This window comes from Chenopodium album, chromosome 20 (assembly GCF_948465745.1).
Source record: "Chenopodium album chromosome 20, dcCheAlbu1.1, whole genome shotgun sequence".
Lineage (NCBI taxonomy): Eukaryota > Viridiplantae > Streptophyta > Magnoliopsida > Caryophyllales > Amaranthaceae > Chenopodium > Chenopodium album.
In genome coordinates, this window is record NC_137853.1 from 4,270,831 (window position 1) to 4,287,163 (window position 16,333).

Sequence of the window (16,333 nt, forward strand, 5' to 3'; positions counted from 1 at the left end):
ACTGAGATTTTTAGTGTCTCTAGTTATCTAGCCTTCTGAGATTATTAATTTACTCTTAAGTCTGTAAAAACTATTTGTATACTGCAACTTTACCTGCTCTTGTCACCCTGTGTTCGATTAATTTCTGTATCTTCTCTCTTAAAACATTCCAATGTAATTGTGTACTTTACTCTCAAGCTTTTTGATTCCCTGTCCTTTCCTCCCACCCTGAAAGAAAAAGAAAAAGAAAAGGGTAACCAGTGTTTACCTTCTAAGTTGATAACAGTCTTAGAAAGAGAAGGAAAGATCAAATGGAATCCAAATTCTGACTAGAAAGAGTAGTAAAGTGTCAAAGTAATCATCTTTTCAAAAGGAACTACATCTATGTGTATGTCTGAGGTCCTCTCCATATTGATTACTTGTATAGTGGATAGGTAATTACATGAAAAAAAGTAAAGTTTTTAAAATTGTTGTAAAGTTATCGCTTTATCAGACCCAGACTTCTGCTATCCTAGGTAAGTTGGCTATCTGCTATGCCTATTTGGTTCATAGATAGGCTGTTATGAAGAACTTTGAGTGAAGGGAATGTTTTATAGGACTGCTATTCATTCAGATTTTCTATAATAATTGGAATATTAGGAGATAAGATAAGCTAAGGTTAGGATGATGATTGTGGCCTAAATGCGTATGTTAAGGCGAATGAGTGGTAATAAAACAGAAAAATGGAATCAAAATTGAAGAGATCCACAACAGGGTCAGAGTAGTAGATACATATATTCAGATGAAGAACTGGCTACAGGGATTTGGACATTTCTGATACCAACATCACAAGGCATTCACTTGGAGAATGGAAAGAATGAGAACGATGGGAGCATCTAAGAAATTGAGGGAATTTAAAGATTACTTGGATAAAATGTGTAAAATAGGTCATGGAAACTTAGGTATCTAAGATCATAGTGCGTTGGAATTTGGTTAGGGTTGAGGCGAGTAGAGACATTCAAGTGAGTGGATGGCATCTTGGTCTGAAGTCTGAACAATCGACCTCATATTTGTGATCAAAGCTCTGATGTTGTTGCGTGTCACAAAAGAGACTACAGAGGGAAGGGGATCTCTTTGTTTGTATAGATGGCAAGAAGTAAGGAAGGGTGTTAGACGAATCCATTTTCTTTCCACTTCTAATAAATTTGGAAGAGAATGACAAGACCACCCATTTTCTTAGCTCCTTTCCTTTCTCCGGCCTCCCCTTCCTTTTCCCTTGATTGTTATGAAGAATAAAAGAAAGGTTAGTAGAACTCTTATGGCGAGATGGTTTCTTAAGTTTATGGTATGGTGGCTGAGGCAGGAAAGAAAATTAGACAACGCAACAAAAACATAATCTGAGAAAAAGCATTTATAACTGATTTACATAGTTCCTTTGAACATTGCCTGTGGCTGTTGGTACTGCACCAAGTACATTTCAGTTATTTCAGTACAATATGCCACCCTTAACCCTCCCCCTTTCTCTATCAGTAATATGTAACATTAGTTTCCATCATATTACCAGAATCCCTGATCTTTATGCACATACAAGAAATCAACTAAGAACAACTAAGAATTCTTATTTGACATTAATACGCTGCAACGAGCTGTCAATGTCTTCGATACAACAAACTTTATCTAGCATACTTTGAATCCCATCAACCCATTGCTGTTTATGGACCTTGTTCTTGCACTTGAACTCTAAAAACCCTTGTGCTGTCTTAAGTCCAAAATAAGCCTCTAAATTTTCCCTTTCTTTTCTGAAGGGCCATGTTGAGATCTGATCACAAACTTCATAGACTAGACCTGTTACGACAAAATAACTCATTTTAATACATGATTACAGTTGTTAGTTTGGAAGAGATCTTGATATTGAAGGTAATTATTAAGCTTACATTTGTCCTTCTTTGAGAAAGCACCTCCTACATGCTTGCTTTTTAGTTTAAGTATGACCTGTTTATCAGAGTTAATGTCAGAAACTGATGGAAAAATGGAAAATGCTCAATTCTGCTGTCATTTCAGGAAATTGTCTATACCTGAGATTTTTTATTGATGTAAACTGTGACTTGCTTCCATCTTAACCCACCTGAAAATTAAAACGCGCAATTTTTAATATTGAGCAGAATTTGGATAAACCAACTTATGATCTATCTGTCTATTTTATTGATAATTAATTATTTTATTAAATCCTATATAAAAATTGTAATATGATCTCAATGATTTGAAGGGTAGTCATCCATGTTTGAATCAGAATGATTTTTCAATTAAAAATTGAGTTGAATTATTATGATTACAACCACCCTCTAAGTTGACATGTAGCCGACTTAGACTTTGTTAAGTACTAGTTCATGGGCAACATGTCCATCAGTCCATGTTAGTCAATGAAGATATCTATTGCTAATCCTATGACTTTGTTAAAGCAGTAATTAAATCGAAGTTTTATCCATTATAGATTAATGCTCGTAATTGTGCTAATAGCCGTGACATACCTTTCTTTGAGTGCTGCATTAGTTCACCAATGCAGGGGAATTTTGGCTCTTCAGTTTCACTGTGGTAAGGATCAACGCTACCAGCATCGCTTAACCCTTTATCGCAGGGACTGATAGCAGCATTCCTCTTTGCATCTTTTGGCAACCTTGATCTTAATGCTGCTTCTGCTCTTAATGCTGCAATTAGGAGCAAGAACAAAAGGCTTGAATTAATCAGAAAATTCCAAATCATAGCTGAACAGAACATAATATATACAATTCAATCACTCGAAATAGAATTAACAATTATACCAGTTGCAGCAGCTGCTGTCAGAGTCATCAGATCACCAGGGCTCTGAATGTCAACAGCTGATCTGACAGCTGAAGCGACACGATCATGATCAGCTCCCGCCTGCTCAGCAATCTCAATGCAATGGGATGCTAAGAGCTCAGTAGCTGATGCAATCGCCCTGCTCATTTTGGAGACTGATGAGGAATCATCAGGCGCCGCAACAGCAGCAAGTGCTGCTGCAAGGCCTGCAATTGAGAGTGCAGCGTGCATGTGGGCATTCTCTGCTCTTGCCCTGTCCTTTTTCCTAAACGAGTTGAGATTTGATTTCGAGTCCTTGTGGTGGTGGAACCACTTTCCTATACCCCCCATTCGCCGATGGTTAGGATTATTCTTCGACTTATCAACCTGCTCAGTTTAAGTTACAAAAAAGATTAACACCTAAAAATTTTCGCGCTCTCTGAGTCAACCAAAACAGACATTGAAAAACACTGATAGAAAGCAGCAGTAGAATGTATAGCAGAAGTATAATTATGAAAAAAGCCAGTAAATTTGTTTTTTTTTTTTTTTTTTTTTTTTTGTCAAAAACCAAAATATTTCAGCCTTGATGTCAGATATATCCTCATTAAACTGTTAATTGTGTTAGTTTTTTTTCCATGTTTTCTGATCTGAATGCTTAGCATCATACTGTTAGTAGTATAACATAAGAAACAACTAGAGAAAGACGACGACAACAACAACAACAACAATAAGTTAAACATCCAACATGAAGATACAAGAAAACTTACAATATGAGGAGGTGAGCTGGAAGGTTCTGAGATGAAAGAAGGGGTGTCAATGAGATGCTTATCAAGGAGAAAATGCTTGTGTTTATTAGCAAGTGCCTTAGAAATTTCTTCAGCTGATACACTCCATGATCTTGACAAGAATTCCATTGGCTCTTTCGGTGTTTGTGGTTGAACAACTACTGGTAGTGATTTTGCTTGTTTTAGCTCTTCTTCTACTTCTTCTCCTAAACCATTTAATTTGCTTTTCTTCCAACTTAGATTTTGACCTGTTTTCTCCATTTTTTTTTATTTTTCTAATGCTATTACTAGTTGAAAAATATCAAGAATTTCCTGGGAAATTACTTATGCCAGCTTGCTTGTTTCCTGTCAAAGAAAATTCAAATACAATTTAATTAGATGTCATTTGAAACTATACCAAAAGTCTGATTTTATAACTAAAATTTGAAGGTTTCAAAAGTTTAGTGAGAGTGGATTAAGTGGTAGGATGCACTATCAAATAAAGAAAGAAATTGTACGAAATTTTTTAAGGAATTCACGTAGATTTTTTTCGCGATATGAAAATGAGAGGTACCCATGTAGGAGAAAATAATGCATATTTTGTTGCCAAAAAAAAAGATCTAACTATTAGAAGTTGCTAACAAAAACAAAACCCATAAAAAAAATCTTCTTAACATTATTAGAAGGAAAACACCTATACAATGAAGAAAATTGAGTGGAACCCATGTAATTTAAGAGAAATAGATGCTTTTCTTTTGTGTACCAACCTTTAAGAATTTGATAGCAAAAACCCTTGAAATTTGAGTATATGTCCACTTGTGTAAGACATGCATATATATACCACACCAAAAAGTAAAACAAAGGGCAAAAAAGCTAGGACAAAATCCTATAAAAATAATATTATTTCAATAATAATTACAAAAAAAGGAAAAAAAAAATTAAAGAGAGGAAAAGAAGAATGAGTGAGGTTTAAGGGAAGAAGGAGATATTATAATAGAATAATTAATTAAGTAAAGTATGCTTTGTAACAATAAAAAGGATTTATTAATATAAGGAAGCAAACAAGGGAGAAGAAAATAATGCGGTTAAAGTGGGGGGATGCTCCACTACACTCGTGCATCTAAGCGCGCATATCTAAGCCCAAACCTTATTATTATATGTTGCCATTTTTGGGTTTATTTGAAAGATTATACTTGAATAATTTCAATTAATTTTAGTTGGTGGGCGAAAATTCTTACGTGTAATTAGGTGTATCTATTATTAGGCGTACTTAAAGATATATATATTTTTTTTGTTCATTTAACAGTTTTTGTTAAACGTTTTCCTTAGATGTACCTACTATTTGTCTCTATGAATAATAGTAAAAAACGATTCTCAAATTTTGGAAATGATATTAGATTTGGCCTACGTAAAATTATTTTCTAATATTGATTTCTTTGACTATAGATTGGCCGGTAATTATTGCAATTGTTGGGGGAGAATTAAGACGTAGAGAAAGGCAAACTTTCGGTTAGAGCTAGTGAGGTTTAATAAAATATTAATATTTTGGGTAACCCCAAAAATTAAGGGGGTGTATGTATACTTGTGTAGGGTGTATCAGCCGTTTCATGAACCTTTGACTATTTAAGATGGTCTTGGTGTGATGCCCCATGGTGGTTATTACTATTATTATACTAGTATACTTTATAATTGGCGTTAATTTGCTTAGTAGATTGCACAAATGTTTTAGTTGGCTTAAAAATTAAGGGACTATTTTGACCAAAGGAATTGAATAGAATAGTTTGAAGACATTTAGATTACTCTATCTATACTTGGCTTTAATTTTGACAGGTAATAATGAAGTTATGACAAAGTGATAGTTGTAAGATTCAAATAGCTTGCAGTTACCACACTAAGTATATATGGAGTATGTTAGAATGTAAATTTGTCCATGTAGAGCTATAATGTACTGTCGTGTTTATTTAGAGGACGATAATTTAAACAAGATTTCATCTCACACCTTGAGTATCATTTTCAAGGGCCCTAGGGTGTATAATATTGTCGTCTTTTCCTATTGGATGAGTTGAAATCTAAAGGTTAAAATCTTAAGGTGATTGTATGCAATTCAACCTATGTACTATAGCAAATAACACAAGTCATGGGTAGTATATACGATAACACAAATCATCTACGATCTACCAATGATGTACTCATAGCAGATTAGCAGTTATACATGTAATCAAGAGAGATGGGTTAGCTAGTTGTTACATGTATAATTTAATCATCACTCTTTTAAAGATGTACATTATTACAGTATTTTTTTTAAAAATAAGATCACAACATAATGAAGATAGTTATATCAAATAATGTAGACAAAACTGAATCTTGATGTATATTACAGCAGCAAACTAGTACTAGTGCTACACTTTATACATCATACACACATTTGCAACAAGCATAATCATGAGCTTGTAAATGAGATGTTGGACCCAAAAAAGCGATGAACTACTACTTTTGGGTCGTCAAATCATATTATTAGTATGATTATACTAATTAAATACTCCTAGAATGTGATTATACATTATGCATTTATGCTTTATTGATGCATGTTTCCTATTCATTGTTTTTGCAGTAGCAGCTAATCACAAACGTGCAATTGCCAACGAAGTTGTATGCCAATTTACACAACAAAACTCTCGATATTTTAAAACTAAGTTACCTCTATTTGGTTCCCTGGTTATCATAAAAATGTCGGTTTGGCTTCGTAGTTTATGAGTTAGGACCACAGCAAGTTCGCCACGTTCGATTTTGAGCTTCATTTAACTTAGGGTCTGTTCTCTTCAAACTTAATTTCAGTTTAGTTCATTTAAGCTTTAATCAGTTTAGTTTAGTTTAGTTCAGTTCAGCTCCTAGTTTCCTTCTCTCATAAACAATTCATTTCAGTTTAGTTCAGCTTAAATTAGTTTAGTTCAGTTTAGTTCAACTCAATAAATCTGAATAGGCAGCCCTTAGCTTTGTTTTAAGGATTTATGAAATTAATGATATTTCATTAATTTGGGTGTAGTGCACACGTGAGAAAGGAATAAATGAAATAGCTAGGAAGTGTGTGTGGCAAATATAATTAACGATAAGAGGTTGGATAGTACTCCCTCCGTCCCTGAAAGAACGACCCATTTGGGTTGATTACGCGGGTATTAAGAAAGTTAAATAAAAAGAAATAAAAGTATATTGGAAAGATAAATTTACATAGGGTTTGTAAAAAAATAGGAGAGAAAGTAATAAAATTACATGGAAAATCGAATTTTTATATGGGGAAGCTAATTTTGTACAAATATTGTTGCAAATTGGTGGGTATTTTAATGCAAATGAGTCATTCTTTTTGGAACTAAAATTAGGCCAAATGGACCGTTCTTTCGAGGACGGCAGAAGTGTATGGTAAACATATGTCGAAAGTTTATAAGATGTAGTATGATGAATGAATTAGATCTTTTAGGTATTTAATTATGATTATAGTTTAGGTTCAAGAACATATACTCGATGATCATGATATACATACAAGTTGATACTTGATAGCTTCATAGCTTTATGCATTTACATAAATCTTGCCAAAGAAAACCTATACTTGATCTAAAAGTTGTATCATCTACAATTGTATGTACTTCGTATAACAGTACATATGCATGTCTTACAATTTTGTTTGCACCAATTATCTTCGAACTTTTAATATATGTCAAGAATTAATTTGAGCTTTACGATCTTTAATACTCCGTACAAATCATTGTAATCTTACCAATTAATCTAAAGACCTACCTAAGATTTAAAATCATCAGTTAAAAAGTAAGATTTAATCGATTCTTTCCATATTTTGTTTCTCTACTTTTGTATGACATTACAAACATCCCGTACATTACACAAGTCCCATTAATCTTATTAATATAACGATGGTCAGTATAATGCTTCTACGTGGTGATGGACTGATGATTACTCTATACTCCTGTAACAAGAGCAATGATCATCAATAATCTTGCGTGTAATAAAAATGCAACTTTAGAGCATGTAGTGATCATGTAAAATAATTCAAATTTGGGCATTTGGCTTTATAACAAGGAAAGAATATCAGCTTTAAAAATCAACTTTCTGCACTAAAAGTCTAAAACCAGTTAATGCTTAAAATGGCTGGAATCATCTTAAGCAGGCTGTAACTCACGTGACATGAGAGAGAAAAACATAAACCTGACTACCTGAGTTCAGATTTCAGATTTAAGACATCCAATTAAAAGTCACTTTTCATGGTCAAATCTGACCTTGACTTTAAACCTGAATGAAACGACATTGGATTGTTGTCGTTTTGTTTTTGTTATGTTCTTGGCCCACCATGACAAAGCTTTAGGGTCCAAATTGCATACTTTTGGCTTTTTTAGTGTTAGTGCTAAAGTAGATTTACACTTAAGAAAAAGGTTTGAGTAAGATGTAGTGAAAGGAATCATTTTTGCTTCATGATCATGAAAGTAAAAACATGGTAGAAAAGATGCACATATAAATTGGAAGAGATAAAGGAGATGGAAGTAATAATTCTTTCAAACCTATCCACTTAGGTCCTTACCGTTCTATTCAATCATTTCACTATGTTGATGTTATTGTCATCGATTAAATTGATCTTTATTCCCTTCAGCAAAAAATACAACAATATGACTTTTACACTATTTTTTGGGTAAATTTAAGTTTATCTCTGAGATATATTTGTGAATATATCTCCTCTCACAAGTTATTCATTTTCTTTTATTATTTAAATGATAAAATGAAATTAATAAAGTGACACAGAAATCAATAAATCGGGAGATAAACTGAAATGTTAATCTCCGAGATTAATTGGGGCTCCTATTTTTTTGTCTTATTATTATTATCAAACTTTTATTGTACATATCTCGATTATTATGACGATTTACAACTACTTTCACAACTGTTCCCAAACAGAGCTTTTATTTTCACAACTACTCTTACAATTTTTCTTGTTTGAGATCCAGTAGTTCATTGGAAAATGCTTGTCACTGACCATTTGAGGATGTTAGTTCAAATATAGATGCTCTAAAATGGCAACCTTGGAGAAACTAAGCTGTTATCTATTAGGGAGGTATATATAGAATTAAACGTGAGTTGGGTAGTAGTTTTAGATTTCTTAATTTTTTTTTTTTTTTTTTCCTCGAGAGACATCGAAAAAGATATGCAACGACAGATGACAGTAACCACTCAAAGTCATACGTAATAGCTGTTAGTGTGGAGTTGGACAATTGAATCACAAGTAGAAAGCTTCTGAATCTACCTCTCCCAGCAATAGTTCTTCTGGAGAAGGTGAATAAACTCAAACAGACGTCAAAAATAAACCAAATTACAATTAGTTTGAAAAATGGTTACTCTTCAAGAGAGCATCGAAAACTGGTTTGCACTGAATCTAGGAAGCAATCTCAAATACTGGTTTGCACAGTCAATCAATTGCAGAACTCAGACTGAAGCTATAAAATTATGCAAGCATACAAAAACTGACTCCCGACAAGGCAGACTTGCAACCAAGTGAATTCAATTGGCAATTGACGCTATTCTAATGGATATCTATTCTTCCCCAACTCGGCCATAACATGATTATGGCCAAAACATTGCACATGGAAGCAAAGGACTCTTGAACTTTTTGTGATCTAAGTATCCGATTTCAATGCTGGAATATACGGATCTGTATGTGCTTACATAAAATCATAATCATCAACAGGATCATAACCACCAACAGCTATATCATCATCAGGCTTATCAACAAGAAGCTGCTTCTTCTTTAAGCCTGCAAGAAAAACAAAAGGATGTTCATAAAAAATTTCCTGATAGAACAATATGTATTTTTTTAAAAATGTTATAAAAGCAGTGAATGACAAGCAATAATATGGATATCTAATTCTCATAACAAGCTGAAGAAACCCATTTGAGTACACCAAAAAAAAAAGGTTTACAAAACCATCCATAAGTTGGGCCTTTTCCTTAATTACCACCCTATAAAAAAAAAAAAAATCACCAAGTCCTTCATTCTACATGCATGCTATCTGTTTCAACTAGCCAAAACATTTTAATTGCTCCGACTATTTTTTTTTGGGGGGTGGGGGGGCAGAATATATATTGTAGACGAAATCATAGGCAAATAAAAGTGGTAAAACCTTAACTAAATTCCAATCTTCATCAATCCAAAGCATTAGGAAAATGAATAAGTACAAGGCTAAGAGATGTGACCAACAAAAAAGGGTGGAAGGGTTGGTGGGTAACCACCATTGTCAACCAACACTATTGCAGTCAGTAACACCAGTGGTTACAATCATGGGGCAACACCAACAGAGCAATGAGGGAGAGAGTAAATTCAAGTTTTAAGAGAGGGGGGGGGGGGGGGGGGGGGTATGGCATAAAGTGGTGGGGCCTGGGAACAGATCACAGGGATGGCAGGGCTGAGGTTTTCTGCAAGGGGAGGAGGTGGAATATGTATAATGTGTATTTTGTTAATTATTTAACATTTTATAGAATTACGTCCTTTTAAGGGTTAATTGGATAGTTGTGGAATGCCATTTAGCTTGGTCATAAAATTTTTTTGGAGGTGGTACCCAAACGCTTAGAATCAAATCTAGTCTACATCATTGCCCTTTGTGACTTTGCGATTCTATACACTCAAAAAGATGTTAATTACTCCCTTTGTTCTAAATAATTGACAGTCAAACTTGGCACACATGTTAATGCACTAGTTTGACGGTTTGACCTTTGCTATAAAATTAAATTTTTTGTATATTACAGAAATGTTGGTCAAATTTAGTATAATAGTTTTTAAAAAATGTGTAAACTATATATGCTAGGCTTAACAGAGAGTAACTTTGTATAATTATGGACATAAGACTGAGTTTAAAATTTTTCAAAGAGGGGTTGCTACTGTAAAACAAAGTCACTTGGGGGTGGACTTTGTTACTTTTCTAATATATTAATACTATTATCAGACACACAGTAATGACCGAGTATATACAACTATACAAGAACATGGGAGTCAACTGTGTTCAAAGAGCACGTTATAATTCATGAGCATCCTCAAGATCTATCTAGGTAATTCATCAACCTTTCATCCCCTCGGAAACACAATGGTGGGCTAGCACAACTTATAAAGAGCAACACAAAGCTGACTGCAGATTGTGTGATTGAACAAAACAAAAAATAAAATAAAAAATAAAAACATGATTAAGTTATTTCAGTATAACAACCCTTAAGAGTTAAGACCACCAGCCAATTTCACATCTCACCCAACTGGCATGATGGCTAAAAAAACCCTGATAATTGCCAAATAAGCTACAGCAGACTAGTTATGAGGCAAAACAATGAGAACTTTATCATATATCCAAGATTTTTTAGCAAGTCTTTTAGTTCTCAACTCAGTCTACTAATCTAAGAGAAGACTCACAATGTCATCAAGATGGAAGAGGATTTGGTGGTTCAGAATTCAGATAAAAGCATAGTACCCAGCAGGACAATAAACAAGTAGATTTTGAAAATATGAAAATACAGTTTTGTCACCTAAAAAAATAAAAGAAAACCAAAAAAAAAGTCCCAACTAAGAGGAAAATACCTTGAGGGATCTCCTTGTGGCAATATAGTCTATCTACAAGTGGGGTTGGCATGGTAAAACTGTAAAAGTTGAAGCATTTGTAGCTTGAAAGAAAAGGTTAAAGGCAATTGAACTGTTGAGCAGCAGAGACTGGTTCTTATTCTCATATAAACATGTTGGTAATTTTATAAGGAATATGATTTCTGAAAACATAGCCCACTCTTCTATGAATATTTTTTATTACTAGATCCGTCATGAACATAACTGGAGCTTCATGTAAGTAAGGTCACAAAGAAAGCAGTAGTCCATTACATAATGAACTAGTGAGCTAATAAACAGGATAATTTGTCTCCAACAGAGTACCACATGAGATCGACCTCAATATTTTTTAGTTTCACAACCCCTGCGAATCCAGTCATAACACCAGAAAAATTAAGGTATGTGTATACCCAACCAAGCTAATTCACCCTAATGAAGTACAAGGCAGAAATGGGTTCTTCTGAATTTCAAACTATAAGGACAAAGCAAAAATTGATGCTTCTCAATTTCAAACTTTAAGGACAAGGCAGAAATTGATGCTTCTCAATTTCAAACTAAGGTGGAAGATTGAAACAATAGGCATGCATGATATGTTATGCTAAGTTCCATAAAGAAGGCATATAAGAGCACAGACAAAAATACAGATACATCACACAGCTTTGGCATGTTCTTTTTCTTGTACAAAACAGGAAATACATAAGATTATTACAATTATGGACCTTTTTTTTTCCATAATCAAAGAGGTAAATCGTTCACTGGGCTTAGGTCAAAACCTTTCCTTTAGTAAAAAAAGGGGGTATCACTCCATGACTTCAGCAAGTTTCAAGCTTGTATCAAGTGACTACTAATGTTGAAGATTAAGCTTGAATCAAATCAGAAATTTATCGAAAAACAGTAGAAGCTGTAGAACCAAAAGCTAGATGAGTTCAACTTTTATAAAAAGTACTATGGTCTTGTCAACACCACTGTAAGTTTGATGGAATCTACAAATCATCTACTGTTCAAATAAGACATTACAAAACTCATCTCATACCACTTGTTCAGAGTGCTCTAATTCAATCAGAAACCAAGATCAACCCCACATTTATAGACAAATGGACTTATTGTATAACTTGTATTTTCATTACACAGACAGCATAATGGTAGTTGGTATAGCCATTCAGTGAATATATACTTGTTTAAGCTTTCACTTTGCTGACACAAACTAATAAGCAACATAGTAAATGATTAATACAAGACTTGTTCCAAAGGTAGCTAGTCGATGTCAAAATAAGATGAAAAACTACTGATAGTGTATACAGTATTATTCACATGAAGAGTCATCTTTACAATCCTTTCTACTCCAGGTAAAAGGCAGGGAGGGAATGATACTTGTGCTAAACATATTACTTGATGGTCATCACAGGTATAGGCAGCCAAACTTTATCCTACACCACCCCACCCCCCCCCCCCAACCCCCACACAATTCCCATTTTTTTTAATAAAAAAAAAAAAAAAAAAAAAAAAAAAAAAAAAAAAAAAAAAAAAAAAAAAAAAAAACATGTATTAAACAATAGGCTACAAACTTTACCAACACAGATCTTACACAGATACATACCCGTTTTCTTTTTACCAGCATTGGCCTCTTTTTCTGCCTTCAGCTTTTCATTTGCAATTGCTGTAACAGAGGAGGCAACTTCCTTTGCATCTGCAGCTTTTAAAGAAGTTGTTGAAAGCCTCATCACTGCCTTCAGTAACCCAATATAATGGAAACTTTTCTGCATTGAGAAAGTAAACCTTAAGTGAGACACTCTTGTATTGACATATCTGTCAACGAGAAGATATAACTAAAAAGTACAGAGAAAAGGAAAGAAATGGAGCTGATGAGACCACACCTCATACGGACGAAGCTTATGAGAAATCAGTTCAGCGTATTCTAAAAAGTCACTTTCAGATTTTGGTATGAAATTGTCTAAAGTCTTGTCATCACCCTTTTTAGAAAATAGCTCTGTTGTGGCCTTGTAATCTGCTTCTTCCACAAGCCTGCAACAAAAAAACAAAAAAACAAAAGCTAACTAAAATTACAACTCAAAATACAGTGAACAGCATCACTATCTTCAGGAGCAAAGGAGCCTACATATATTATGCAGTGCCAATTACTAGGCCTATTATGATGCTAAAGAGATTGTACAGCGGGAGGCAAAGTAGTGTCTATCTCAACAATAATACAAATGGATGTATGGAACTGACAAGGTAAGTAACATACACATGCAAATCTTTTTTTTTTTTTTTTTTTTTTTTTTTTTTTTTTTTTTTTTTTTTTTTTATTTATTTAAAAAAAAAAAAGCATCATGAAACCTCTGAAGAAATGGATTTCCCATCTACTGGAACCTCGAAGAGTGGGTAAGAGTGTAATACCATAAGAAGGAAAGGCGACTTATCAGTAATTTACTACCTTGGCCATCTAAGGTATTTAAATTCTCAGGTCCAATGAGCCCAATCAGATTAGCAATTCCCATGATACACACTTAACTACAGCAGCATTGATCTTGGCACAATAAATCAACTTGCAAAGTGGAAGATGTAACAGAATCTAAGTTACAGACTATTTAGTATTTACTAGGTAACCCGGAGCCATAAGGTATTGTGCATTTACACTAAGTAATTTTCGAGAAATTAATAAATAATAAATGAATTCATTGGAAATTATATTTTGATAAGCAATTCTCTCTCAAATAAGACTCATGATTTCAATTCTAAGGCAATCAAAATTTTTTTTTGCCTAACTTAATGAGTTGAGGGATAACCTACTTTAGTGGCCTCTGGCTCTCCAATTTAGCATAGTATATAGATAACACTCTTATGTCTTTCAGCAACAAAAATGATTATCTTTTGCATACAAGAATGGATGATCCATTAGAGTAAAGAATAAACAAAGTGCCAACCATCAAGTCAAAGTGGTCAACCAAGCAGAGAAATTTAAGTTAATTGATATAAACATACTAATGTATAGGGAATCAATGCTAGCCCCGGTACTTCCTTAATCTAAGGTTTTCTTATTAGAAGGTTATTAAGTGTGTCTACAATGATATAGTTCAGCTAGCAACAAATGAAGAAAAGCAAACCTACAAGTACAGTAAAAGTTGTTATAAAAATGAGTTCTGATCATCTATTATGATTCATGATCGTGAAACTAACCTTTGTTGACGCAATTTCTCTGCTACAGGATCCAACGCTGTTTCTTTTTCTTCCACATCTTTTCCTTTTTTCCCAGTTTCCTTAGATGCAGCTTTCTTGGCAGGCTTTTCAGGTACTTTTACTGGTGGAGGTGCCTGAGAAACAACAAACAAGAGGACAGAAAGCAGAACCATGAGTAGAACTTAAGGATGCTAATCAAAAGTAATGATTCCAATTTCCAAACATACAAAAGACATTGGCATGTGAGATTTATTGCTAAAAAATAATCTACTTGTCCTTGTCAAATTCTATCAGATAACAATATCAACAAAAAAATCACAGTTTAGAGAGATTTGAGGTTCAAAGGTCAGATAACAATACCCACAAGGGCTGTTAAATAACAAAAATCTAAAGGTAAAAGATCATAAAAAAGTATATACTTGGCACTACCTCCGTCTCTTTATTAATGTCCACTTTCTATCATTTATTACTCACGTAATAGAGAGAAAGTGGACATTAGTAAAGAGACAGAGGGAGTACAAATTAACTCCATTGTAAACATACCTGTTCTTCCTCCTCCCAGGATTCCTTCACGTCATCATCATCAACATCTTCATCATCCCAGCTACTTTTCAGAATATCCTTTTTGGCAACTTGTGGTGTGAAGTCCTCGTTCTCTAAATCAATAGCATAGATTTATTACAGATCAGGAAACCAAAAACACCATGATCAACAACAGCAAGAGTTATGTTACTTGTGTGATCGCTTTGTATATTATCCAAATTTTGACATTCCTTTTTTCTCAAAAAAAAAATTAAAAAAAACTCAATGCTAAAGGATTCTGTCACCCAGAAACACTACATAAGAGCAATAACTGCCTCGCTGAACTAAAGATAAAGAGAATATTACTTCCCAACAGTTGTGCCCCCGGGCTTCCCATTAAAAATTCATTTAATGCAAGATATACTTGATGCACGATCGCAACTATATATGCATTTATTATATTGTCTTCAAATAAGTTTGCATCTATAATTCTATACGCTCGACACACGGTCATGAAAGAAGCAAAATAGCCAAGATATGATGACACATGATTTCTTACACTTAAAAGACGCAAGCTTTCTATCACTTTCACACACACATACTAAGCTATCAAGTTTTAGGATTATTTTCTATGTCTAAAGATCAGAAAATATCAATGTCATGCTTTTGAATACCAAGATACGATGACACCCGATTTCTTACACTTAAAAGGTGCAAGCTTTCGTGCACTTTCACACATATAATGAGCTATTAAGTTTTAAGATAAACTTGTATGTCTAAATATCAGAAAATATCAAGCTTTCGAATACTATTGCCATAATCTAGTATGCCACTTTAGAATACTCAAAATTATTCCTTTTTCGCCCAACTGGGTAACGGAATATGTAGCACTACATACCAATTCTGAAAAATAATACTGTAATTACTCTAAATAATAATAACAATCAAATTCATGAATAATAATAAAATCTTACCCCAGTCGTCCTCCATGATTGTACGCTTGTTAGATGAAATCAATCAACAATTCAAAGATATCAAATTCACCTCAAACCCTGAAAAATAAAGAAAAATCAATTCAATTAATTTGAGAAATTACACAGAAAGGCTAATAAATCAAAAACACATGCAAAAAAAATAAACATAAATAATATGATGCTCAGCTCACCTCGCGAATCTCGTGTGAGTTCGCGCGGTGCAAATCGATGAAATCAAAGCTTTGAACTTTAAGTGAAGAGGTGTGTTCTGCAATTGAATTTTGATTTAGTTGAATTAGGGTTTTGAAGGCGAAACCCTAGATCTAAGAATCGGAAGTTGAATAGATGATGTGAGAAAAGGGGAGAAATTGGGGGTTTTAGTTTGCGAGTAGATTGGTGGAATAGTAATCGAAAGCTGCTACCTACGATTGTCTGTGCTCCTTTTGGTTATTTTTGGGACTGCGGAGAGAGGGATAGTGCTGATTAGCGCA

General features: G+C 33.8%; 2 protein-coding genes across 3 annotated transcripts; both read right to left on the reverse strand.

The window, feature by feature from the left end:
- Positions 1-1,400: 1,400 nt before the first annotated feature.
- Positions 1,401-4,334, reverse strand: LOC145598509 (VAN3-binding protein-like). Of its 2 annotated transcripts, none has more exons than XM_081654872.1 (7): positions 4,307-4,334; positions 3,543-3,905; positions 2,778-3,162; positions 2,487-2,663; positions 2,034-2,083; positions 1,893-1,950; positions 1,401-1,803 (listed from the first exon to the last, which is right to left on the reverse strand). In XM_081654872.1, exons 2-7 carry the CDS (start codon positions 3,819-3,821, stop codon positions 1,577-1,579), a joined length of 1,176 nt encoding a protein of 391 aa, XP_081510998.1. In that variant the 5' UTR covers positions 3,822-3,905; positions 4,307-4,334; the 3' UTR covers positions 1,401-1,576. The 2 variants fall into 2 exon arrangements, with proteins under 2 accessions (XP_081510998.1, XP_081510999.1); XM_081654873.1 differs by lacking the exon at positions 4,307-4,334 and adding an exon at positions 4,114-4,215.
- Positions 4,335-8,811: 4,477 nt separating this feature from the next.
- Positions 8,812-16,333, reverse strand: LOC145597674 (uncharacterized). Its single transcript, XM_081653896.1, has 7 exons — positions 16,034-16,333; positions 15,843-15,920; positions 14,890-15,002; positions 14,347-14,480; positions 13,044-13,191; positions 12,767-12,926; positions 8,812-9,345 (listed from the first exon to the last, which is right to left on the reverse strand). The coding sequence occupies exons 2-7, from the start codon at positions 15,856-15,858 to the stop codon at positions 9,254-9,256; spliced, it is 663 nt and encodes a 220-aa protein (XP_081510022.1). The 5' UTR covers positions 15,859-15,920; positions 16,034-16,333; the 3' UTR covers positions 8,812-9,253.